General features: G+C 43.0%; 2 protein-coding genes across 2 annotated transcripts in view; one reads left to right on the top strand and one right to left on the bottom strand.

The window, feature by feature from the left end:
* Positions 1 to 292: 292 nt before the first annotated feature.
* On the bottom strand, positions 293 to 4,800 carry gpkow (G patch domain and KOW motifs; the record flags this gene model as incomplete). Its single annotated transcript, XM_079170025.1, has 11 exons — positions 293 to 435; positions 517 to 602; positions 709 to 778; positions 874 to 994; positions 1,173 to 1,338; positions 1,593 to 1,725; positions 1,845 to 2,049; positions 2,604 to 2,710; positions 3,953 to 4,098; positions 4,204 to 4,373; positions 4,604 to 4,800. The coding sequence occupies 11 exons, from the start codon at positions 4,798 to 4,800 to the stop codon at positions 313 to 315; spliced, it is 1,524 nt and encodes a 507-aa protein (XP_079026151.1). The 3' UTR covers positions 293 to 312.
* A 1,688-nt stretch (positions 4,801 to 6,488) lies between these two features.
* magixb (MAGI family member, X-linked b) overlaps positions 6,489 to 26,379 on the top strand; it is a gene marked incomplete at both ends in the record, with an annotated part of 33,021 nt that continues 13,130 nt past the window's right edge. Inside the window, 5 exons of the mRNA XM_079175704.1 lie at positions 6,489 to 6,571; positions 15,688 to 15,977; positions 17,812 to 17,928; positions 23,060 to 23,179; positions 24,775 to 24,948. Coding sequence (XP_079031830.1) covers positions 6,489 to 6,571; positions 15,688 to 15,977; positions 17,812 to 17,928; positions 23,060 to 23,179; positions 24,775 to 24,948 — 784 coding nt within the window. The remainder of the gene's footprint in view (positions 6,572 to 15,687; positions 15,978 to 17,811; positions 17,929 to 23,059; positions 23,180 to 24,774; positions 24,949 to 26,379) is intronic.

Genomic DNA, 26,379 nt, shown 5'->3' with positions numbered 1-26,379 from the left:
ACACCACCAGTGCTTTCATTCTCTTGTCAAACATGTAGAAATGTTGTAAATACTTTTTTATATGACCTAAAGCTCGACCGTGTTGTTGTTACGAAGGCCATTAGTGGACTTTATTTGCTAATAAACTTAAAGATTACTGTGCTAAAGACTCAACTTTTCTTCGTGGGTTGGTGGCAGATCTTGTAATAATATCTGTACAAATACAATTCTTGACAACGTTTTATTACAAAATATCGATGCTTTAAAATCCATTATTTTTGAATATCACAAAAACAACATTTCACATGGGATGAAGGGCGGGGAACGTTTGAATCAGTGGTCTCCTACATACTGACAAATGGTGTCGTAATCCAGAGGGAACACTTTCTCGTCATGTCGGTCGAGCTGGACCATCGCCCGGCACTTGTTCTTGTCCCGCTGGAGGATGCGGCCGACCTGAACACACAACCGCACTCTGTGATTAATAACGGCACAAACCAGCGCACATATACGCAGGAAACACGATCCTTTGCTTACCTGTCCTCTGTGCTCGCCCAGTACAACCATTATAGACTCATCATCACTTTTAGGAATAATGGTTTCCAGCATGTCCTGCTTCACATCTGCCATCGAAATAAGAAAGCGAGGGTTTATAACAGTTACTGGAGCAGCAGATATTAAATGAACTTATAAACTAACACAAAGAGACAGACGACATTAATGACTCACCGTCCAACAGTCTTCCCTCCTCAGTTCGACACACACAGACAGTCGGTGTCAGGACATCCTCCACACACATCTACAAGAAAACAAGACCGATGTTAACAGCTATATTTATTCAAACACTGCAGCTAAATATATAGACCATGCAGTATGTAGGTGGAGCATCAGTACCTTTGAGTTGTAGTACCTTCCCCCTTTGAACGCTTTGTCTATAAAGCGAACTTTCAGGTCCCTCTGGAGCCAGGAGGGGGGAGCCGGTGGTCGCCGGGCCTCTTTCACCGGGGGCTTCTCTCTAAAAGGTGGAAAGAAGAAACTAATTTACTCAAAAAATAAAACAAAATTATCAAAATTAACAAATTATCATCCGACAAATGAGAAATAGTGCAGTGTGGTAAAATAATGGATGAACTAAAATGTATAATATTTCTCAATAGGAAACATGAAAAGCATGTAGTTGTATGGAAGGGTACCTGTCTTGACTCGATTCTCTGTGTTTCCTCTTCCTCTCATCCTTTCCTTTATCTTTCTCTGAAGACTTGTGTTTTGCCTCGTCACCATTACTCTGCCTCTCCTTCTCCTCCCGTCTCTGTTGCTCCTTCTCTTTCTCCTTCTCCTTGTGGGCTTTACCGAGGCGACCTGGTTAATGGGGGGGGGGGGGGGGGGGGTAAAAACCGGTTAGCACGGTGTTAAGTTAAACGTGGCAAACACCCAAACAGAGACACTGCAGTGTGGTGTGAGTGATTCTGCGTGGTTATGTTTGTATTCTCAACAGCTTAGAATGCTGAAAATTCTGTTTAATTAAACTATCATATTACTACTGGCATTACATATTACGGCATCCAGATCATTTCCCATGAATGTTAAACGTATTCCTCTGTTGAGTTACTCACTGAGGTCTTTGCTGTTTTTGTCGTATTCTTTGCGTCCGACCAGTTTAATAGCGTGCTGGCTGATTGTCGCAGACCTGCCGCCGATGGCCAGCTTCACCACAACTCGAGCGTTGTCCGCATCGATGCCTTCAATCTGCAGCACATGAATGAACGTTTTGACAACTTATTCAGAAAAAACAATACCTAGAAATTAAACAGGTAGTTGTACGACTCCTTGAATATGAACGCAAACACATTTCAGATCGACGCTACCTTGCCATACAGCTCTTTATGTGCCCCCGACTCCACCAGCACGCAGCCGCCTGGACCCATCACTAGTTCCTCCTCCTTCTCTCTCTCCTCGCCTGGCTTGGGGGGGCGCTTGTGTCTGGAGGGCTCCAGGTCCTTTATCGCTGAACGATCAGCTCCGAGACCCAAACCCCTTGGACGGAGCTGGTGTTCGATCGGCGTCACGTGTCTGAGTAGACGGGAAACGACAGAATGAAAGAGATGGACATGTGCAGGATGTCAAAGAGGCCGGAGGAGCACACAGCTCGCCTCTTGTATTTGAAAATGAGGCTACTCGAGTACAGAGATAAGTGTGATCCTGTCAATTGCTTCTCCTCATTAAAAAAAACTGTAATTTCCTGTAATTAGTGGTTTTATACAATTGTAGTCGACAAAATTATTTCAGGTTGATGCGCAGAAACATTCAGATTTCACTAGTTGGAATAATATCTAATATTCACAGTGGAAATACAGTCAATGTCCGGATCAGTATTCATCTCAACGATCATTTTCATTATAGATTAATCTGTTGATTGATACTGACTGTTAGTATATGAAATATACTCCGTTTAGCATATTTGCTTGATTGAACGACACAAGCAATTTAGCATCAAAATTGTTGCCAATTGTTCTTTTGTCGGTCAATGAATCTATCGTTTCAGCCCATATTTGTGTGGTGCAAGTTAAGCATAATGTTAAATTAGTTAAGATAACGGTAGAGTAAGGCGTCAGTTAATTACTCACTGTTTAAAGGTGCGTCCAATGCCTTCCTCTTTATTCCAGCCCATACCTTTAAGCATAGCGATTCCATAAGCCTCAACGGGAATGCTGTCATAGTCTGCCTCTGTCGACTGACCAACACACACACAGCGAGACACTCGTTAAATGCTCAAACAACCCGAGAAAAGAAATACAGACACCACAGTCTGCATTTAATACGTGTATCAGAGCTAAATGAGGTGCTTATGTAATCTTTGGATTCTGAAACACAAAAAGCTTGTCCTGGCAACTGACTGAGAGAAGCGGTTTTGAATGCCAGTCTTACTCAGCCTTTTGGCTCCGGGCTGTCAAGACTCGGTGACTGAAGTCGCCAGGCAGCAGCCCTCATCAGAGCGTTTGGCCCTGCTTCATCTCTGCCTCCACAGACGACTTTCCTCTGAGGGAAGCTGGGAGTACGGCTGCATTACAATGAGCTCCGGGGCGCAGCTCTCGTGTTCTGACAGTCACATCTGCAGCGATCGAGAGCAGATACGGGACGACAGTGACGAGACGCGCGGAGGCCTCCGATGGAAAGAAGAGACATCTGATTGGTTGCCTGCGTGTCTCTGGGGAGACCGTTGACGCCTGTCTGCCACCCAAGCGTTACTGTCCTGACAAAGTTGGCCGTACCCACACGCATGCGCACCACTGTGTATTGACACAGGGGTGTTATTTTACTCAGACCGTCAGCACTTTCACGTACTCACATTTCAATCGGAGTCAAAGAAGCCAGTCTACCAAATTGTTTTTGTACTGTCAAGCGGTTTTCTATGCTCACTGAAATGACTCTTTAGCAGAATATGTTGTGATCTTCACATCCGATACCAGAAGAAATTAACAATTAACTAAGGGCATACGAGTAATTTCCTCCTCAAACAACTATTATGCAAACCCTAGCTGCCAACACTAGGTAGCTTACTCAAATAAAAGAATAAAGGAAACTCCCAGGTGTTTGTACAATAATTGATTCAACACTTAATTAAATGCTTTAATCTGTTAAATCCTCCAATCTCCCTCACCTCTTTAAATTGCTCTGCTGTTGGGGGGGTACTTTCTATGACTTGACTGTATTTCACCTCGCACTTAACAAATACTGCATATATTAAAATACACTACATGGTTTTGAGCTCCCAGACTCCACTATAGTTGCAAAAGAAAGATCCTGATGTGATTATAGGGGAATAACAAAGACGCAAATAAGAAAACTGTCCAATCGCTGTTTCCAACACTTGTCTTCAAACAGGGTACTAGAAAACAAGCCCTGACAATAACAAGAAGCATGCATGCTTTGTTGTGCACCTCTGCTTCAGATTAGATTGAGTTTCGATACTTACAGATTCAGGCCGTAGATCCACCTTTACACGGTCTCCATCCTCAAAGCCGTCAGGCACCTTGTTTTGCATCAACAGTGGGATGAAGAGGTTGGGGTTCATTTCTGACTGGGGGCCGTTTTGCCACTGCTCAAGCTGCCTACGTGAGTCTACAAACCGGAAATAGAGATGTATAAGGAGCAGTGTATGAAGGGTTGAGATTACCTCGGCCTTCCCAACAAGCACACGCGTATATTCTAGTTAACTGTACATACCTTCAATGAGCTCCTTGACAGCCTGGGACTCCACAGAGTCATTGTCTTCGGCTGGTTTCTGTGTTTTGCCTCCACTCGACTCGCCCTGGACCGCTCGGTCCGCTCTGTGCCAGCGGTTCTTCTGGATCAGAGGGATGATGAGCTCTTTGGGCTTCTCGTTTGGTTTAGAACTGCAGCACAGAGTGACGTTAGCGAGGTTAGCTAACTGTTAGCAGTCAGGGCTGCTTCAAAACAAGATTCACTTGCTGTCTAACGTTTAAATCTACGTCACATTTTCCAGCAAAGTCTAATAATTTAACTGTTAGCTCTCAGAATGGGAAAGTAAACGTTAGCCGTTACGCTAATGGTAATGTGTGTAATGATACCGGTATGCTAGTTAGCATTAGCATACGAAGCTTACCTTTGCAATTCTTTTCTGTCAATTCCGGTCAGATAATCTCTGTCATCTTTCTTTATCCCGGCGTCGCCAGTCGAAGGTTTAAATTTGCTAACAGTTTTAGTAAAACCAAACGACACCGCCGCGGGTTTTCTCTCTTCCTGGTCCCCAGAAGGAGCAGATTTAGGGGAACCCGCATCTTCCCCGTTAGACGCCATCATTGTTTGTGACCAACAGAAATAAGAGAAAGGAGTTCTGGTAGTTGTAGTTTTGTTTAGTTGGATTTGTTGTCTTTCGGTGTTGGAGGAATACTTCAATTCCCGCCATGCATCAAAATGAAAAGGTACAGTTACCTGCTAGTTCAGCTCACACTCCTGTGGATTTGACAAAAAAATGTGATAATAATCCGCAGGTAAGAGAGAAAGCTAGACAGGAAAGTACTACAGTTTGCTAAAATATAAAAAAAAAATGTTTTAAATGTATATATAGGTAGGCCTACTACCTTGTCATTTGCAAGTGCCTTCATCATTTCAAGTCTTGATTGTAAACAATATAGGCCTATATATATAAATAATTATAATTATATATAATAAAATGTGTGTTCTTAAAAAATATATCATGAAATGACATTTTGAGGACTGAATTGTCAAAACAGTAAATTCAATATGGTATGAATAATGTGTATTTTGTGATAATTTTACATTTGTTGCAGAATGTTTTCTGCTGTACATTTTGTTCATTTCTTTTTTGACATTTTGCATTATTTCATGGGCCTAATTATTTTTTTAAATCAATCCCGATTCTGTTTTTGAAAAATAGGAATTATTGATGCGTTAGGGCTCATATGGGTTATACCCATATTACTTATGGGTCCGATGCTCATTAAAGTTTTATCTAAACTAAACTCGCAGCCTTTAACATTTAAGATTTGTGACTGTGACCAACTGGCGCTTGCCATAACAGCATATAGAAAATACATCTTCAAACGGTTTTTAATCTGGTTCTCACGCCTTTAAGGCCTGGTTGTAACTCGTAAGCGAAAAGAGATGCTGCTGATGCAGGTACACCGTGTGAGAACAATAAAGGGGCGGTACTTTTAACTATTTTTATTCCCTCCCCTCATGGGCTCCTTAACTTCCCAAGATAACCTTCTCATTTGCCTTTTACCGTTGTTTCTTTCCTTCAAAAGTGCCCTTTTTGGAAGCAAGATCACCAAGCTGAGCGCACGTGCTACCTGCCTTCATCTAATCCAATCTGATCTTCGACAATTGACGCTCCGCGCACTGAGAGCGCCGCGCCTGCAGTTCAATGACACCTCTACCCGGTCAATCCGACAGTAGCAACGTTTTCATTCTTTCCGGATCGCTGCAATAGAATTAAAACATGTGTCGGTAATTATTTAACCTGCACGACCTGCCAAACGAGGACCAGGAGGATGGATTAAAGGAGGAGAAAAGCGAACATGAAAGGTAAGAAAGTCCAGCACTTATATTGTCCGATAGACTTTACAACAAGTTAAACAGCACGCTTTTCCTCCATGACATTTATCCATCCTCCACGTTGTTGTATGCCTATAGCATGCAGCAGCTGCTAAATTTGTAAGCCGCCGCTGTCAGATTTGCTTGTGTGTGTGTGTGTGTGTGTGTGCATGTGAGTATTTTTCCCTCTCTCTCTCTCTCCTCTCTCTCCTCTCTCTCTCGACAAGATCACCACGGCTCTCAGAGCATCACTGTCCAAATATCCCGTCAGCCGCGCACATCGCCCCTCACTTTCTCTGGGATACGGTGGTACCACATCACTGCATTCCCACACTGCTTTTTTTTTTTTTTTTTAATCACACACCAGCTGCTGCTGCTCTGTAAACATCTCGTATTTATTTAAGTCCTATTATTTAACCTCAGTCGGGTCGATGTATATAGACGCGTTCAAACGGATCCTCTTTGAAAGGCTGAACTGCTTGAAAAGAATGTGTGTGTGTCAGCGCCAAGGCAGGTCAGTATTTTCCCTATTTATGAGAAATATGAGAATCTGTTGTGTGTAATCCAAGTGTGTGTGTGTGTGTGTGTGTGTGTGTGAGAGCGAGAGAGAGAGAGAGAGAGAGAGAGAGAGAGAGAGAGAGAGAGAGAGAGAGAGAGAGAGAGAGAGAGATAGAGATAGATAGAGGGTGTGGGTGAAAGAGTGTGTGTGCATGTAAACTATAGTCAGTGTGTGTGTAAGAACAATGTGGGTTTGTGATGATGGTGGCAGATAAGAATCCTTTTGACATTAACTTTACCTCCTTTAAGGTAGAGTGTGTGTGTGTGTGTGTGACATCATGATTACATTTTGAAAAGTTTGTTGAGGCGTTTTTTTTGTAAATGTTTGTTTGTTTTTACTTTTTCAATCTCGCGCTCCAGAAATTGTCTTAATCGCATGCAAACACAAGCCCATGTTCATTGCACCTGTGCCCATTTTGCCTTGAGATATAGACCGACTTGCGAAATGTACTTTGTAGTTCACGGCCAGGTGTGTGTGCAAGCATGTGTGTAGTGTGCCTTGCAGCTGTTTGTGTGCATGTATGTGTGTTGTTGCTGTTCATTTAGGGTGTGTCCCTGCTCGATACAGGGAGCTTGTTTTGGAGTGATGGACGTTTGACCCTGACTTAATAGTGTGCATTTGCTCTGGATTTTGGAGATCAGTCAAGGTTATGCTCTTGTAATGAATCATTAATTTGTTGGAAGGCAAGGAGAGACGTGTGCTGTTAGACTGTCCACACACGCTCTCGTGCTGCTCTGGTCCTCACACTGCTTACTTTCCCTCAGCACAGCACTGTAACTCAGCAGAGCCTTGTGGTTCTATTCTGCATTTCTCCTCCTTTTGATTCTAGTTCTCAGCCCAAGTTTGAACCTCCAGTAAGTGCAAACGCATGTCGACGAACATGTCGAAGAACGAACACGACTCCGCTCTCAGGATGAAGCGAGGTGCATTTCTCCTCCTGTCGTAGTAATGCACGCCGCCTGGGAGTTGTTGATTGTCTAATTATGTACCTCCTGTGTCCTTCGGCATCATGCATATTAATGCTGCTGTCTTAAGGTGTGGTAAAAACAAAGTGTCCATTTGTGTGTGTGTGAGCTGTGTGTTGTGTGTGTGTGTGCATGCAAGGCAGTTTACCCTTGACAGGGCAGGGCTACGCAGGCATATTCTCCCATCTGTGGTCCAAACCTTTGCTCCCAGCCACTGCATTTGGATTCCGCAGTTGTAGCCTGCACTATTCTTAGTCCTCAACAGTTCATGTGCCGTCTGATGTGAAATTTCAACAAACATTCCCATGCTTGCACCGCAGCCCGTGTCCCTGCCTCGTTACATCGAGATTCAATTTGGATTGGATAAGACGCTTTTAAGTGGTTAGACTTGGACTGAGGTGGCAAATCAATAACTAATCAATGAGAGTTTGTGGAGTTACAGTATACACAGTGCCATATTTGAAACGTCAAGACGGCAATGAATCCATGTATCCTTGAGTCAGATCGGAGTTGGACAACACTGGGATCAATATCAGGTGGTGAGACAGGCAGCAGGAGCAGGCGAGGGTCACCTTCACCCATCCCTACTGAATCAGCACTATCTTACACACACGCACACACACACACACGCACACACACACACGCACACACACTTGAAAGGCCTGCTTAGGTTACCAAACTGCGACCTCACAAAAATGCTCATTATGGTGAACTGAACTTCCCCTCCACTTCCTCATGAATAATTCATTTTGTTATTATGATTTCAGCCACTCTTTCATAAGGTTACAGCACCGCCTCTGTGTTGATTCGACTGTTTTATTCCATTTTCCTTCAAAGCAGCCACTGCCCCCCCCCCCCCTCCCCGCTTTTCCCATTTCTTACTCACTTATCCATCATCATTGTTGAAAAGCTGATTTGCTCTGTTTAATTAAACCGCTCTCTCCCTTCCTGATGGGAGCCAGCATCTCTGATCTGTAATGCATCCTGGCAGATTGAGTGAGAGGACCTGTTGTCATTCAGTGGTGTTCCTCAAGAAGAGCAGTGTGTACACAACATGCCCCGCTAAAGTGCCCCCTGCCTTAACCTTGATCCTGCGACGATATAAGATACCGTTTGCCCAAAGGGAACACCACCGGAGCCTGTTTTATCCGGCCAAGTGTGTGTGTGTGTGTGTGTGTGTGTGTGTGTGTGTGTGTGTGTGTGTGTGTGTCACTCCAATGCTCATGTATGTTTCAATCTTACGCTAAGTCCCTTTGTATGTAGTCAACACAAGAGCAGCTTTCACAAAATCACACACTGGAGTAGATTGTGGATTTATTGATGGCGTGCAGAGAACAAGGGATGTCCTTTTCATTCCATGTATTCTTATCAGCTTTCTCATGTATGGAGTTCATATTGAGAGAGAGAGTTGTTTCTGTGAGCGTCTACGTCACCGTGTACGACAGAGGGACATATTTTGTGTTTTTATTTTTTTTTTGCGTTTTTTTCAACCCACAAGCATTTAATCTTTTATTTTTAAATCTGCCACTGCTGTCTGTTTTGTGTTGAGCACTCCCGTGCCCTAGATTTGGAAGTGAGTGAGCATCAGGGCGAAGCTTTAGTGCACCCCACGTTGCTCGCACACTTCGGTGTAAATGTTCGGCGGGAGAGGTCAGGGCACAGATGTCAGATAAGACGGAGAAGTCGGAGCAGTGAGAATGCTCATTTCCGTACGCCTGCTGCTCCACCAGTCTTAGTCGACCAGATGAGTTTAAGGTCATCGGTTATTTAAGAAGATATTTATGATTAGGAGCAGTGTGCTTCACTACAGGTTGGAGTGAAGAGATGAGTTTAGTGTTGGAAGTTAAGGGTTGGTTTTTCCCTCACCTCTCCTTGGCACAAAAGACCTGCTTTGCAACTACAGGGCTAATTCAGACAGTCCAAGATTTTCATGATGCAATTTTTAAATACCATTGGTGGAAATGCGTTAAAATTGAATGATGTTGAGATTGGATTTAAAATGAATCAGCAACCATTCTGATAATTAATTAATGATTTCAGTCATTTTGGAAACAGAAATGTTTCACTTTCACTGGTTCCAGCTCCTCCGTTTGGAGGATTTGCTGGTTTTCTTTGTCTTTTGTGACAGTAAACTAGACGTCACCTTTGGCTTTAAAAATTGTTGGCGGACATTTTTCACAATCTCATATTTTTTAGATGAATGGATTTTTTTTTTTAAGTAAACAAATGAATCAGTAGTAAAAGCAGCCTTAGTATAATGCTTTCCCATTAAATAATGTTTCTGACAACTAATTATTACTCAATTATCGATTATTTTTCAATTAATCGATTCGTCGTGAAGTACAATGATATTAAGATGGAAGATTAGCAAAAACTATTTATTAAATTTCCTTGTTGAATGATTGAAATAATTACTTGATTATCAAAATCTTTGGTTATTTGTGGATCAATGAATCAGCAAATAACAAAACCCCTGTTAGTGTTTTAAGCTATCATTCACACTGACCCCTGTGTACGGATGATTGCTCTCTTAAAGTTGACCTTTACTTATGCAGTAACAGTGCACGTGGTCACTTTATTAAGTAACCATCAGTCATGCTGACTTTTGTCTGGCGTATACAGACTGATAAAGAACCTTGAGTCTTTGCAGTTGCAGAGAGACCAACAAATGGAGCCATTAGGCATGCTGGTCTCATTCTGGCTGACAAAACACGCAGTCGGTCCATCAATATTCTCCAAAATTCACATTTAGGAAAGACAACTATTCCCTGTCCTGAACTTCCAGTGAGCATGCAAAAAATATCAAATAAGCTGACATCAAATCAGAGAGCATTCTAGCTGAGCGAATTCAACCGGCTAATTTCATTACCGTAGACCTCCTTCAGAGCGGAAAGCGATTGCGGACAAGAGAGGGAACAATGGCTCCACCAAGTCAAACCAACAGAAGCTTTTCTGAGCGTGAACTCTCTCCACTGCTCATGTAGTGCAGAGAAGCTGTCCAGTGACATGAACACGTAACAGTTCAGACTAAGCTGAATTAGAGCAGAATCTCACGGCAAAAGCTGATTGTGTGAAAAGTTTCCCATCTTTGCAGAAGTTTCACAAACTCCGCTGTGGTCAAAGCCGATTATGTCAGAGAGCGAGCTACCAGCTGAGAGACGGCTTTGATTGGGATCAGGGCCGGCATCTAGATAGACATCAGGAACATGGGGAGAATCACGAGAGCTGACAGTCACTGCCTTCACCACAAAGCCTCACTGATGGCACTGATACGGGCGGATGTTAGAATAAGGTGTTGAGCTGCAGAAATGATGGTGAAAGTCGTGCAGTTGTGTTAAAATACGGTTTGAAACGGAAAGTGTGTGCACGTCTGACTTCACCCCGCTGGATAAATCTGTCGAGACAAGTTTTGGTTGTTTTCTTCTTCTTCACTTTGACAGAGCTACTTTCTACCGAGCAATTCAATTATTCACTCGTCTTAATTGATGTGTTTTGCCCGTGCCCTTTTATCCTGAAGGTCTTCCGAGACGCTCTCTACTCCAATGTCAAATGCTATTCCCTCATGTCCTTGATTCGTTGCTCCAAGTTGACTTTGAATTATTGAGCTCCACAGCAAAGCTCATCTGTGTAACTTTAATAAATTAAAACCCTCGAGATCTAACCTGAAGTAACGGCTTGCTTAGTCTGTCCTGTATGAAGAAGATGTTTCGCTCATGACTATGAGCTGCTTTTTATCACTGCTGCGCCGTTAGGTACTATTACAGTTCCAACAATTGGGATGTTGAGTTTGTTGAGATGAAGCTTAAAGTACAGTTTGTCTCTCTTTTCGAGGAAAATGTAATCATTGTGGTTAATTAACTACAAACAATGAATGTTCTCTGGATGCCACAAGTGAGTATTTATATAATTCAGGGCTAAAAGGCACATTTCAAACAAAAAAACACCGTGTGGGGTAGCTGTTTATACTACACACTGATTCATTATAGCCTTCAGCATTTGCTTCATGCCTTCTGATTCAAACAAATATTGTGAGTAAATAAAACAATTTAAACTCCCAAGAATAGCGTCGAAGTCAAGAGGATGTGTTTTGCCACTGACAGATTGCTGTGGTTTGAAATTACACTGGAAGGCCGGGGTTTGCAGGCTGTAGAAATCCTGAGCCGGTTGCTGCTGAAGAGGAAGTCAGTGAAACAAGATATGTGTTGGTCAGCTCTTTCCTGAGCTAAAGGTCAGAAATCTCAATAGAGCATTCTTTTTATAGGGCTAGATATCCTTGAAACCATGTCCTCCATATCTAATATGTTGTTGGCTTTATATAATTCATCTGGAGTAATACATATGCTGTTTTTAGCCACGCTCGTGACACGGCCCTTGGGATTGCAATAACGACCGGTCCACCACTTTGAGAGTGAAATATCTCAACAACTATTTGATGGATTTTCATGAAATTATCTGCAGACATTCGTTGTTCCCAGATGATGAATCCTACTCTTTCATGATCCCCTGGCTTTTCCTCTCGGGCCACCATAAGGTTGACATGTTTTCAGTGAAATATCTTAACAACTACTGGATGACATTTGTGTTACATTTGTTCTCCTCAGGATGAATGGTAATAACTTTGGTGATCCTCTGACTTTTCATCTGGCGCTTTTCATTAATTTGCATAACAACAAATACCTGCAAATATATCTATGCCATTAGCTTATTATTGCTAATTAAGAAGATATTAGAAAATATACTTTATTAATCCCCAATCTGTTTTAGCAAATGTGAGCCTGCTAACACGCTAAACTAATATGGTGAACTGCTAAACATCACCACGTTAGCATTGTGGCTTTGTTCAAATTGAAACACTGTGAGTGACTGAAGGTCATCATTGTACTGTGCAGAAGTGCAGTATGACCGCTTTAATTGTTCTTCAAGCAAATCACAGGGTAACATTACATTCAAATTGCATTCTTTGCAAATCAATGACACAGAATTACGCGACTCTCTTATCTGTTAAGATCACTTTTGTGACAAACTGCATTCCTCCCCAGACTCGATGGCAACCTAGCAGTGTGTTTTAAGTGCACACAGTAAGATGAGCGCGCAGTGGCCCGTTTGTAGCATCAACACCAACATCGGAGCGGAGCAGTGTCAGAGCAGCATCAGGGTGTGTCTGCGGAGGGACGAGTCCAGGCTTCAGCGGACATGACAGGCTGGGGCTCATTAAACCCCCATCAGACGCAGGGGGTAAAGACAACAGCTACAGCTCGGGCAACACACTGTGTCCATGCGTGTAAAGTAGACACACATTGTGACCGTGTAGGCCCAACAGGACCGGGTAATACTCCAGACCTATCAGTTGTTTTATTCTTAGCGTTTTAATCATTGCCGCCAACTGCTGAGAAATCTTTAGATAAAGCACGAAGAGACTAACGGCTTATAGAATGATTGTTCAGGATTGATGCGCATGGAGAATCGTTGCATATGATTAGATGGAAAAAGTCGATGCTTTTGTTTTTATTCTCTTCTCAGGACATACTAAATGCAAGCATGTTTTCTGTGTGGGTGGATGGCTGTGCCGGCTTTGGGGAAGCAGGTCGACAGCGTAGCCGCAGAAGGTTTCACAGTGGGGTAGAGAGAGAGGGACTGGGGGCAGGTTTTTGGCAAGGATGAAGTGATAAGCATAATTTCTGGTTGAAACATGGCGGCGTAAACTGCACTACTTGTTTAATCGTGTTTTGTTCAAATGTGCTAGAACAACAGTGACAGGCTTTGAAACAAGACTGAAATGCAAGTTGTGCGCTTTGCGGTTTCTCGATGAACCAGCTCAACCGTTTCCCCAAATCTGACTGTCGCCTGAGCTGAAGTCCTGCAAGGTCAAACAAGTGAGTCCTATGCCAACCTCAGGCAGTGTGGCGCCTCTCGATCCCTGTCTGACCTCGGTGCTCTGGGCAAAAAACAACAACATATACAAGCCATCTAAGTTACATATTTCATGCTCGTCCTATTTCTGCTTTTTCTCTTCTAATCTCGCTCTACTCCCCGCCTTCCCCTCCCCCCCCTTTTGTCCGTCTCTGTATATAAAAAGCCACCGGGGACCCCCTTCTTTTAGTCCAGCAGTAGAGAGGCTGGACAAAGAGGATCCCTGTCAGATCTGCCAGTTGAATGACCAGTCAAGTGTAAAAAGGATTAGTTATTATATCCTGTCCGTCTCTCACTCTTTAAAGCAGTCTCATTAAGCCTGCTGGACCAAAGGACCCAGGGTGCCCCTGCTAAGGCTGGGCTCGGTGTTGCACTCAGGGAAGCCTTGTGCCTTTTATCCCCACCCTCATAGTCACACAGTTGTTAAGAGGATTGGATCTTGATGAAGTGATGTGTAATTGCTAATCTCCTGATCACAATGGAACTGGAGATCAGGATTGTCCATTAGGAATATTGCTTTCAAGCAAGTTTGTATCAGTGTAGGTGCTCCAAAGTAAGTTCAAAGGAATTGTTTGACATTTGTGAAAATACGATTTTTTTTTTTGCATTCTTAACCAGATTTAGATGAGAAGATCAATACTGCTTTCGTACCTGATCTTTGGATGTAAAGATACAGCCAGGAGATGGTTCCCGAGCATTAAGAGAGAAGGCAGGAGTGAAACATACAGCCTGGCTCTGCCCAACGGCAAAATCCACCGACCAGGAAGCTCACTGATAAACAGGAAATATCTTGTTTTTTTAAATATACACAATCAAAATGTAAATATAAAAAAACATTATATTGGGAAGTTAAAAAATCTTGGCTGATAATGCCAAGGGATGATGGGGACATAATAAAACAATCGGATCCCAAAGATTTGTTCTCTTTGGTCAACAGATTTGATGTAGACACTGTCTTTAAATTACCTCAGATCTATTTTGGCATTTCTTCACTTCAGTTGCTTGTTATATATGGACCAACATATACACCATTACAGTATATCTGCAATAAGCTTATATCGGGTGATATATTGGCCTGGCCAATTTATCGGTGTAGCGTCCTGGGCATAACTCCTTGTTTTCAGTCTTCATGCTAAGCTAAGCTAACGGTCCCCTGGTTCTAGCTTCACATTTAACGGACAGGCATGAGAGTGGCACCAATCTTGTCATCTAACTACTGACAAGAAAGGAGTATATATATATATATATATATTCCAAAATGTCAAACTATACATTTGTCGTATAATCTACATGCCATTGGATTCTGTTACCCCACCTCTGTTGTCCTGTGTGTGTGTGTGTGTCACCTTGACACACACAGAGCGCAGCTCTGATGATGTCAGAGGAACGTTGTCCGCTCTCTCCGGACATCACAGCTGTCAAGCCACTGTCGACTCAAACAAATCTTCACCATGTCAGCCACATCCTCAGCCCACACACACACACACACAAACACACAGCTGCTCCCCAGGAAACATGTTGCCGCAAAACGCATTGAGCAAACAATGGAAGAATCTGTCCTGAAGAATACCAACGGGGTAGTTATTCACTGTCCATGAAAAATCTATAACGATGTATATTTGTTTGAAAGCATCACATACAGAAAGTACTGCAGTGTCACTGCAGCTACAGGTTCTTAGCTCACCTGTCGAAACATTTGTGCATTCAATCAATGACCCGTACCTTTATCGAACGCACACTAGATTTCCCCATGTGACTGAAGATGTGCTGGAATGTGCACTAACTCCTATGTTGTGTGTTTACCTGGAAACATTACATCAGCCTGCAGCAAGCGCAATCAACATCAAGGATGGCTAACTGTTCTTTTTGGGTGGATAGTCATGCACTATGTGCTGTAGTGTGTTTGCGTAAAACAAAGGCACAGTTCCCCATGTGTTGTGTTGTTCCTGACTTCCAGGCTGCCATGCTCCCAGAGAAAACATCCTCACCCCTTTTGCTGGGAATTATTCATGACCTTTGCTAAATCTGAACACGACTCCCCAGACCTCAGACATCGACAACTGAAAAAGGTTAAACAGCAAAACAACCTTCTGCCTGAAGTCACAGGATATTTCCCTAGATATTTTTGTAACTGACACGTTTGTGCCGTCTCATAATTTCTGCTCACCCTTCTATCCTATTTGTTTTCCCATCCAGCACCTTTGCCATGTCTAAGACAGCGGTGAAGAAGCTGCACTGGCGTTCCAAGGTGCAGGACAGCTTCGTCCCCTTGCTGGACTCGTCGGGGGAGCTGGGTATCGCCATCGGCGGAGGAGCAGATTATGGAGAGTTTCCTTTTGTCACGTCGGCTCCAGGAGGTGGAATCACAGTGGGGGATGTCATCCTGGAGATTGGGGGAACACCGGTATTGGGAATGACTTTGGGAGATGTCCGTGGCGTCCTCAACTCCAGCCCTCATCCAATCCGCATCAAAACTGTGTCACCAGGTATGACTCAGCATTAGTCTGTAGCTCATTGTTTTGTTTGGACGTGTAAATAATCAGCACACAGTCAAGGAGAGGCGTGAACATAACAGACTGCACGGCCTTTCATTCTGCTAAGGGCATTTATGTATTACACATCACCCATAATAATGCCTTAAATCTTCTCTCCCTAACACTGCAGACATTCTAACTTGTTGCTGTTTATGTTTCACACCATTGTTCTTATACATTCATTGGACTACACCCAAACAATCTGGTGCACTGGAGTCCAAGCTGTCATCCATAATAATGTTACCCAATGACCCTCAGCTGACTCTCACAAGCCCAATCTGCAGCCTGTAGCATTCTGATACTGATTTGCACTCGTCAATTAGTCTGGATATGTCAAGGCGATCGGTCAATATGTGGGAAGGAGGTCAAAATTGCTGATGGCACATGACAAGAGTGTGGCGATAAAGTTGTCTGTCACCCGCACGGAGGCCTTGACGTTTAGAACAGGAGGCCGGGGGAACGGATGTCTTTGTTGGCTGTGAACAGAGCAATATGTCACCGGAGTGTCACCTGACCGCCGCTCCCGATGGCCTCGCTTGCCAGATTGATAGCTGATTTGGCCGCAGGGTGTAAATGGGGACCTTTGCTCCTGGTTCCTCTGCTGCTGGTAGATCCATTATCATTTCTGAAGTCGGCCCGGCCCTCGCTGGGTAGCTTGACTGCGTGTAGTGTGGACAGTGATGGATGAGCTGATGCGCCGCGATGCTGTACCACACCTCCTCCTACCTCTACTACAACTCCCTCTGCTCCTCTGAAATACAGGAGGACACCAGGCTGCATTCCCCAGAGGCAGGCAGCAGTTTAAATGTTTTAACGCTAATACTGGCGCTCTGTGGACGAAAACAAAGACTAGTAATACGATCTGTCCATCAAATTTAAAGTTTCCATCTGTGGTTTCAGCATTGCCCTAGTAGCTCTTCTTTGTATTCTTTTAACCTTGACACCTCCCTGCCTTGCTTTAATGGTAGCCCATATGTGAGAGCTGATGGTGAGATCTGAATTATGCTCTTCAACATTCTTCCACAGCAGCTGTTTTATAACATGATGAACAAAAGGCCATCATTTCCCCTAAAAGGCAGCTGGCTAGGTTCAGTCCTATGTACGTGCAGATGACTGCCTCCAGTAATAAAGTTAGACCGCTGTGACGTTTTTTAATAGCACACAATTCAGTCTGCCTCTGGGCAGAGCCGCTGTAACAGACGGTGGGGGTAGGGGGGGTGACGGGCGTGTGGATAGCTGGGCGGCAGCCTGGAAGGGAAGCACCGACAGAGTGGTCGTCTGTCAAGCTAGAGATGCTCTCAGCCAATCCATAACAGCAAGTGACCTGTCATCAGAGGCCGTAAAGCACTTGAGATGATATTGAGAGATCAGATAGAGGAAGCTTAGCCGCGATGAGGGGCTCTGCCTGACGTGGTGACAGCCTCAACTGTTGTGTCTGCAGCAATTAACCCACAGGTTGTTATATATGCATGAGGGAGTCGGGAAAACACATTTTATACTCAGGATCTGTGAGGTGATATCAGATCAGTAGGTGTGAATGTGAAAGCCTAGGTTGTAAAATGCTCATGTTAAATCAAGCCTGGCAGCGGTAAAGATTTAAATAAACTTCAGTCTCTATTTGACGGGCTACAAACAAATCTTAGAGTGAATATACAGCATCAGAGTGCTTGTGCTTACTGAGCTGATTTCTTAATGTCCCCCCTGCTCTCTCTCTCTCTCTCTCTCTCTCTCTCTCTCTCTCTCTCAACCTCTCCCTGCCACACTTGTATCTTTGCCCTTCCCTCAGGCTCCACATTGTGCAAGGATCTCAGGTTGTATCTGAGCAAATGTTTCACGCCCAGCTCGCTGGACAGCCAACTTCAGCAGGTCATCCGAGAGAATCTCTACCTCCGCGCTGTACCTTGTGAGTCCCATTTTGTGCTTTTCTTCCGGCCTTCAATACACTGTTTCTCTCCATATACCTTGTCTTTATATGTTGTGTCTAAGTACATCCTTTATTAAGTCTCCTGTCCAGATTTTTGTCCTGGTGCCCATATACTGTATGTTTCAGTACATTTTCACGATGCTCATGATATTAATCCATCCAGGCATACCTCTCTTAATAAAGGGTACCTTTGGTATTTTTCAACATGGACCTTATTTTCCCATGTCTCAGTGTGTCAAAGAGACTAATGGGGACAACAATTTTTTAAATTGGTCCATCTTCAGACAGCAGCCGCTAAACGGGCTGCAATGTTATCGCTCGCAGCAACTCCTCAACGTCAATTTATGTCCACTAAAAGTGCTGTTTTTTGCCACTGACTGATAAAACGTCTTTCTTACCTTTTGCTTTCTGTCTGTTATTGTGTCAGTTTGTTGTGTTGGAGAGCAGAAACGATAGCTTGGTGTTATCTCAAAGATTTTCAATGTCGTGGCTAAATGTTTAGCTAATTTCGACAATGTGGGTGTGACGCAAGATCAGAACGAGACTTCTCAAAGGGAAACATAATAACAAACAGATCAGATCAAGCAAAGAAAATAAAGAAAAAAAAATTCAATTAATTTGTAAGATCCTTTCCATAATTGTATTGTATCCAATACTGGATCAATTTTTTTTAAAAGTCACTCAAAAACTTGACAAAATAGGGTCCAGGTTAAAAAATACTGAAGTTACTCTTTAAGTTACGGACCTCATTAATTCTTTGATAACACATCTTGTTGTTGCCTGCATGTGAATAATTTGGTGTTAATTGGCTTCTAAGCCCACAGAACTGTTTCCCACACTTCCTTGTGTTACTGCATGCAATCAGAAGATGAAATAATGAGAAAAAACATTGACACATTATAGCAGCCTGGTTATAAGACTAAAGTGAGACAGAAAGTGTATGTGCAATCCCTTTAGACATTTCCATAGCAACACTCTGTATTGTTGCTGGGTTTATCCTCATTGGCAGTCTCCACCTTACAATCCCCACCCCTGTGCTCCGGGCTATTACTTTGTTTGGGTGGTGGTAAGGTGGTATTAAATGTTTGACAGGTTCTTTTTTATCAGTGCAGCTTTTGTATCATCCCCTGGAAAAGAGGCTCATAGTCTACACAAGTAGTTTCATTTGATGATGCTTATGAATCAAGCACAATGGCAGGCAAAGGCATCTGTTGCTGTCTTAATCCTCTATAGTATGACGTCACTGGAGAGGGCAAGAGGATATAGCAGCCGTGCAGGGTTTTTCTCAGAAAGATCTGTGCCTGTGATGTAATTTCCTGAGTTGCGTTGTTCTGTGATTTTTTTTTTCCTGTTCAGGTGGTAGTACAGAGGAGACAGACCACCTAGTGTGTCTGCAGTCTTAACCTTGTGTGGCAGTGTGGAGTTGTCGCTAATCTCTCCTTTAGTCCAGTAAGTAGGTCATGTGGGACAGTCTGCCAACCCGACACACAACGCTGACAGAACAAGGCCCAGGTCAAAGCTCCCATGATGGTGCAGAGAAAGATAAAACTGTCTCTCTTCATGTACATGCATGCATATTCGTACTTTGGTAAAATTGCAGATGTATTCATATGAAGCTTTCTCACTACTTAGCCCTGCATGCGTGCATCTACAAGCAGCTGCTCAGGGAGTGAATTGCCCAAATAAATATCAGAGCTTTTAGCTGTTTCAGAATAACGAATAAAGAGGATTGGCATAGACCAATTTAGAAAAATCAGTAAGTCGATGTTTGGTGTATACACTGTATTCATTGGCACAATGCTGTAATGTACTACATTAAGCAGTCCAGCTGTCCCCTGCCGGCGGTGTCAAACTTTGGGAACAACTTCCCGTCTTTGAGTTCTGTCTTTTAGTGAGAGTGACAACAAGGCAGGCTCAGCCCTCCGGGTGTGTAATCCTCTGATCTGCTGGAGATGTCACAGTAAGATGCCGTTGTTCTCGTGCCGATACCAACGCACGCACTCTAGCTTGATCCCGAGACAGCTTGGAAACCTTCACGTCTCATTCTCAGACCACTCGTAGCTATAGAGGAGCATATTTTTCTTTTTTTGTCATTTTGTTGTTTTTACGTCGAGGAGGCAGCTATGCTTGATGCTGAGGAGGAGTTTTCATCAGTGGCTCATTGTGGCCCCCTTCAGGATCATATGTATGTTCCTCCTGTCTCAGGAGACTCTTTGCTGTAGTTTGTTTTTCTGTCGATAATCAAATCTAAATGACCTGAGATAAGGATTAATCAGCCTCAATGGCTCACGAAGCGTTTAAGTCTTTGATTGTTATATGACTGTATAAGGAAGCAAAGATAGTTTGATGAGGCCTCCGAGTTTTTTTTTATTTAGATGCTATTTGCTCTTCTGAAACTGTGGCTTAGTATCACTGTGCTATTTAGAGAGTATGTCAGTCCCTGAATCCGTTTGATGAGACAATGTTCTCTGATGTTGGAGCTGGCACTGATGCAATAAATATCATTGCAAAGGCTCAGTCAGGAGGACAGTGCATAAAAATGGAAATGAATGACAGAATTAAGTAAATGCAGGCTACAGTATCAATAATCTAGACGGGAGGGGTGGAATTAAATTAAAAGCGAATGTCTATTAGTGCCAAAGTGGAGGAGGGGCCGCCTGCAGTTTAATGACGCTGTGTGCTCTCACTGAAGCAGACAGGATGTTTATTGTGATGCCTTTGTGCGAGCAGGTAAATGTGTAGATTTCACGTGCAGTCTAGTAAAACAAACCATTTTATATAACAAAGCTTTCGACTACATTAGCATGAAAACTACTCTTTTTTTTTTTTTGTTTCTCCATTCATATTATTTCTGTGTGAAAGACCTTGCATTAACCCTCCTGAACTTTCCCATCCATATTTGTATGGTTGCACAAATCATTTGTACATGTGCCCTTGGATGATTCAGAGCCAATGTCATGGTTTCAAGGCTCTCTGTGTTTCTCTGTCGCCTCCATAAAGGACTTCTCTAATTGTCTTCAGAGTGAGTCAGAGATAAGAAACATCATCATTTAGTTAATGTGCTCGCTCCGGATTTGTCAGGCAGATCGTCTGTGGCCTTTTCAACTGTGGGATTCTTTGTTAGCTATTTGTGTGCAATGATCTTGACAGACAGCTCTCTCTGGGTGTTGATACCGAGTTCTGCGTAATTACCTCTTCAATCCCTCCCTCACCCCTCTCCCTGGGGATCAGTGTGCGGCGCCTACAGGGACAGGCGGGAAAGAAGAAGATGTCAATAATCCATCCTGTCCCCCCCGCTGACATGTCATATATATTTCCTCGGAGGGTGCACAGATAATGAATTCTTGCCTCGCACCATATCAGCTGGAGAGATATTGTGTGTCCTGAGGGGAGGTGAAGAATTACACAATTTATTAGAATTAGAAGCAGAGACCTCTAATTTTCTGTCAAATTCGTGTTTTTTGGTGGTGCAAACACAAAGTGGATTGAATTCATTATACAGTATAAGCAGGTGGAGTTGTTATGAGCTATAATGATGGCACAATCACATCAGCCCTTCTAATTCCCCTTCAAAGCATCAGACAGTGTCTTAATGAGCCGGGAAGTGAGGGTCCAAATTCTCTAGAGAAAACCGTCTCTTCGCTGGGAAGCACAGAGCACAACATAGGAAAACTCAGCGCCAGTCGATCTACATAAAATTAGACCGTGTTTAAGAAGTGCTTATGTCATTTTTTTATGCAAAAGTGCCAAACATTCTAATGTCCCAGTTTCCAGCTAAATAGTGATGGGCACTTTTCACTATTTTCTGACATTTTATAGATCAAATGAACACATTTTTCAAGAAAATAATTGACAGATTAATGATAATGACAATATTTCTTAGTTGTAACAAAATATACGTAACTGCCAGCATCTTTTGTGGCTGATCGGCACACATAGTGTAAAGTAACCTCACTTTGTGCTACAGAAAGAAGCGGTCAGGCTGATGGAGATGCCTCATGCTCTCTAATGTTTGGGTGTCCACAACTGTGAGTTGGCTGTAGTGCGTGTGAGTGTTCATTGTGGGTTTTATTTTGGGCCTATGTGTGTTTGCGTGCATGCTCTGTGCAGTCCTGCATGTGTCATTGTGGCTGGAAGAGCTGCTCCCAGGACAACGGTGCATTAATCACGGGTTTTATAGGGTATCTGGGTGTGACTCCCTCCTACCGACATCACATGTGGTCCTCCAGGAGAAGGACGGAGATTTGTCCTTAGTTTGGGCTTGGTGTGATTTTGTCTTGGGAAAGGAATTGCTTGGACTCAAGGTCAGAACGGGCGCCTTGTAGTTTAATTTGCTAATTAAAATCATTCCATCAAATTTGACATCACGAGCCGTATAAAAATGTGATATATTTCACACTACATGCCTGCACATGTGTTTAATGGTGAGACGATCTTGGTCAAAACACAGCAAACACTGAGACTCAGTGACTCTGTAATAATGCTTTCACTGCTGTGGTTTGGACTGCAGGCCAAGGTCAACGTGAATCAATGATGACAGAACATTGATCATCTGAGTGCTGCATCATTGCAATAGTGATAGAAAGACTTTAAGACATTCACAGTGTCTTATTAATGTTTAATTATGTTCTCATTGATTCCTTGATAATAAAGGCGGCCGGGTAAATGTCTACCGTCATCATCGTGCTCTTCATGCCAAAGGGCACATTTTGGTTTGTGGGTGGATGCTCTGTTGACCCGCGACTGACTTTACATCAAAAACCAAATGCTGTAATTAAAGAGGTCCCTAGTTAATTTGTTATCATCAAATTATGCTGCAACACAATTTAACTCCTTTCAAGATCGTTTATAACTTTAGATAAAACCAGAATAGATGAGGTTGTTCCTTTCGTTGGACTATCTCTATATAATTTGTCAAACTGTAATGCTTGGACTATTTATAGTTTGCTGAGTTGTTGTTTTGTTTAAACACTAAATAAAGATTCATGAGCCACGATGAGAGGAAAAAGCTGTGATTAATTGACATGTCATCCATGCTTGAGCTGGCGGTATTTCTATCCTCGTGGCTCAGATGTATGACATAATATACCCTGTTGTCTGCCTCTCTTAGGTACAACCAGACAGCCTAGAGATGGGGAAATCGCAGGCGTAGACTACAACTTTGTCACCATTGAGGAGTTCTTCTCCTTGGAGGAGTTGGGAGCGCTTCTGGAGAGTGGAAAGTTCAAAGGTGAGGTTGACTCAACCAGCACCCCTAAGGCTCAACAGACCTAATTAATGTTTCAATGCATTAAAAAAAATGTAAAAATGTCAAGTTGTGGTTTCACAAGTGCCAGTTTATTTCCTGGATAGGAACAGTGACATCTTGGAGTCTCTGCTGGTTGTCTGTTAACCTTAGGTTGATGAAGACTCCAGGGGCCAGTTGCTTATAAATAGACCTAGACGTCTTAAATATAGCTATAAGTCAGACTTGATATATACTTAAATGTACCTGTTGCATAAAGCTTTCATATGAGTGACAAATGTAAGACCAATGCATTATGGGTGAAATAGGATATTTCAAAGAAGAGGAAAAAATGGCGGATGCAACAGTAACAATTACGCTTCACCAAGTATGAGAGAAAATATTAGAAAAAGTGGACAGCATTCGTTATAACCATTTAAGATGTTCAGAAACAATTCAAGAATGTGATACAAGAATCCCCCAAAAATAATGGACAAATACTGTTAACAAAAGTTAACAAAAGTTAAAAAAGTGTAAAAGTTTAACAGATTGTTGCCAGAGCATCAAAGCTCTCACCTCAGGTTTGGCCAGGGGGAGAGGTGGCTAACTTTTCCACTCAAAGTCAGTCTATGTATCCAACAGATTAGACTAGTCCAACCTGACGATCTAAGACCAGTCTATGGCCAAGACAAATCTGAAACTAAGTTTATGCAACTGGCCACCGGAAGATAAAACATGTTGAGCATTAGAGGCGATAGTACACTATGTTACATTTGGACAGAGCCGGTCTAGCATTTATAAATGAGGTTTACACAGTTCATAAAGAGACAGTCAGTTGCCATCTCTTTATGCTTACTAATGCCATCAGGTGTTGCTCAGCTCCCATCTACCCCGCAGACTCCTCCCCCCTGAGGGTCAGAGCGCTACCTCAGAGTATAAAGCCTCCATACATTAGCATCCGTAATTTCTAAGAGTTTAATGGGGGCAATAAATGTCATCCTCACTTGCCTTCCATGCGACATTGACGGACACATCGCTACAGCAAAGCAATCGGGAGTATAAGCAGCATTGTGCGCGCAGTAGCCTGCAGAAACCGCAGTAAATGGTGACGGCTGGTGACCTTGTTGTGGAGTTCAGTAATCTAATGTTTCCCCTCAACCCATTTGGATCTCCATGCACCAAATTGAGGGGGTGGAGTTAATTTAATTTCTTCTTTAGCAGCTGGAGCAGATGGCTAGAACTGAGAGAATAATATACACAGTAGATGTTATCAGGGGCCATACATTCAGGCGTGTAGTATTTGCTGTGTGCATAGTGACATGAACCTAGCCTGCTACTGAATATCAGATTGGAACTCAGTAACATTGCACATTGACTGTGTGTTGTTACTGACCACCTTTAACTCATGTCAATAGATGTTGTAAATTGCTGCTGCTACAAACTGATTTCCCCCTGGGGATGACTAAAGTTTATATCTATCTATCTATCTATCTATCTTGTTTACAACACACGGCATTTTCACACAATTTCACAGTTTGCTGTGTTCATTGGTTGCAATGCCATTTCTTAAGACGCCTTTCTCCCGTCTTTTTGTGTCTCAGGCAATTACTACGGCACACCTCGGCCCGTTCACATCAATGCAGAGAGCCCCCCCATCACCTATCAGGAACATCGCAACCTGCTCAGAAACTTCCGCACACGCAGCAAATCACTCAGCAACCTAGAGAAGGCGGCAGAGGACGGCGAGAACAGCGAGGAAGACTCAGGTCTGTCAGGCAAGTATATCCAAACCTGGTGTATAGGACAACGTGGGTGGGCAAGGTCATACATATACAGTATTACAGAGTCATTGGGACCCTTTTTTCAGACATATCGATGTTAGAAAACGTATATTTTAAGCCCTGCACAGTAGCCAGGAGCTAAATACTGCATTGTCCCTCTATCTATAGCTCCAGTCTCTGATACCCAAATGAATCAATCATTATCACGATTAGTATGCTCTAAACTCTCAGTGGGGCTGTGGCCTCATCGATTGCTGGATCACCTCCAAAGGAAAGGTCAGGCTGCCTTAGGTTGAGCAGGCAAGGAGGTAAGCAGATCGGCAAGTGTGCACATAAGGAGGTGGGGAAAGTCATGTGACAAGGAAGAGTTTGAATTAAATCTCACAGCCAAAACATGGTCATTACAGATTTCTTTTTTTACTTTTTCTATTTTAGATGTGATGGATGACTCATTGTACCAGACATAGTTTATAATGTTAGAAGTCTTAAAAAGCGTATTTATAACCAGTGGTAGAAGACGTATTCAGAAGTAAAAAGTACCAATATAACAGAAGTATTATCATCAAAATACTTGCAGAATAATGTCCCCTGTGACTGATATGTAATTAGTTTAGTCCAGTGGTCCCTAACCTGGTAGCCCAAGGTCCCTCCATACGTGGGTGAGAGAGGAGGTCATGGTGAGATGATTAATGAGGTTAGAAAGAAGAAAAAACTTTTTTCTGCTACAAAATGTGTGTACATTTTGTTGACTTTTCTCTAATCTTTGCCTTTTAGTGAAATATTTATTAATTTGACCTCTTTGGGCCTTAACAGCAAACAACATCTGAGATGTTAAGAGAGGTAATGTCTCAATGATGGTAGCATACTGGTACAAACTCATCAGAAATCATCAGAAATGTGACACGGTGCCCCAACTACAATGTTTTTTTACTAGAGCTCACAAGCCAAAAACACAGTACAATATTTTATGAAATGACATTGCGTAAGATATAGAAGTACTGAAGTACAGTACAAGTACCTCAAAACTGCACTTTCCGCCACTGTTAATCACATCATCTATGCAGATCAAATCATGAGGGCGGTATTGTAGAGTTGGAGAAGTAATGGCAACAATAATCCAGAACACACGAGCTGAACAGAAGGCGAGTGTGAGATTAGATGGTTAGGGTAAGGGAGCAAGGCCGCGACATAGGGTGGCGATGGAGGCAGGTAGGGAGGCTGAGTGTTAGAAAAGGTGCAGGCAGGGAGCCAGAATGGTCCAGCAGATAAGGGAGAGGCGGGCAGAGTGGGAGGTGAGAAACGCAGGCAGGCAGAGATCCAGATCATGAGAGACGTGCTCTAAACCGGCAGGTAGGGAAGCAGGCGGCCTGGATTCGAGGAGTGAATTTAGGATTCAGGCAGGATGGAGTTTGAGAGAGCCATCCA

Source organism: Pholis gunnellus, assembly GCF_910591455.1.
Source record: "Pholis gunnellus genome assembly, chromosome: 2".
Lineage (NCBI taxonomy): Eukaryota > Metazoa > Chordata > Actinopteri > Perciformes > Pholidae > Pholis > Pholis gunnellus.
Note: the sequence above shows the minus strand (reverse complement) of the source record. Positions and strands in the feature narration are given on the sequence as shown.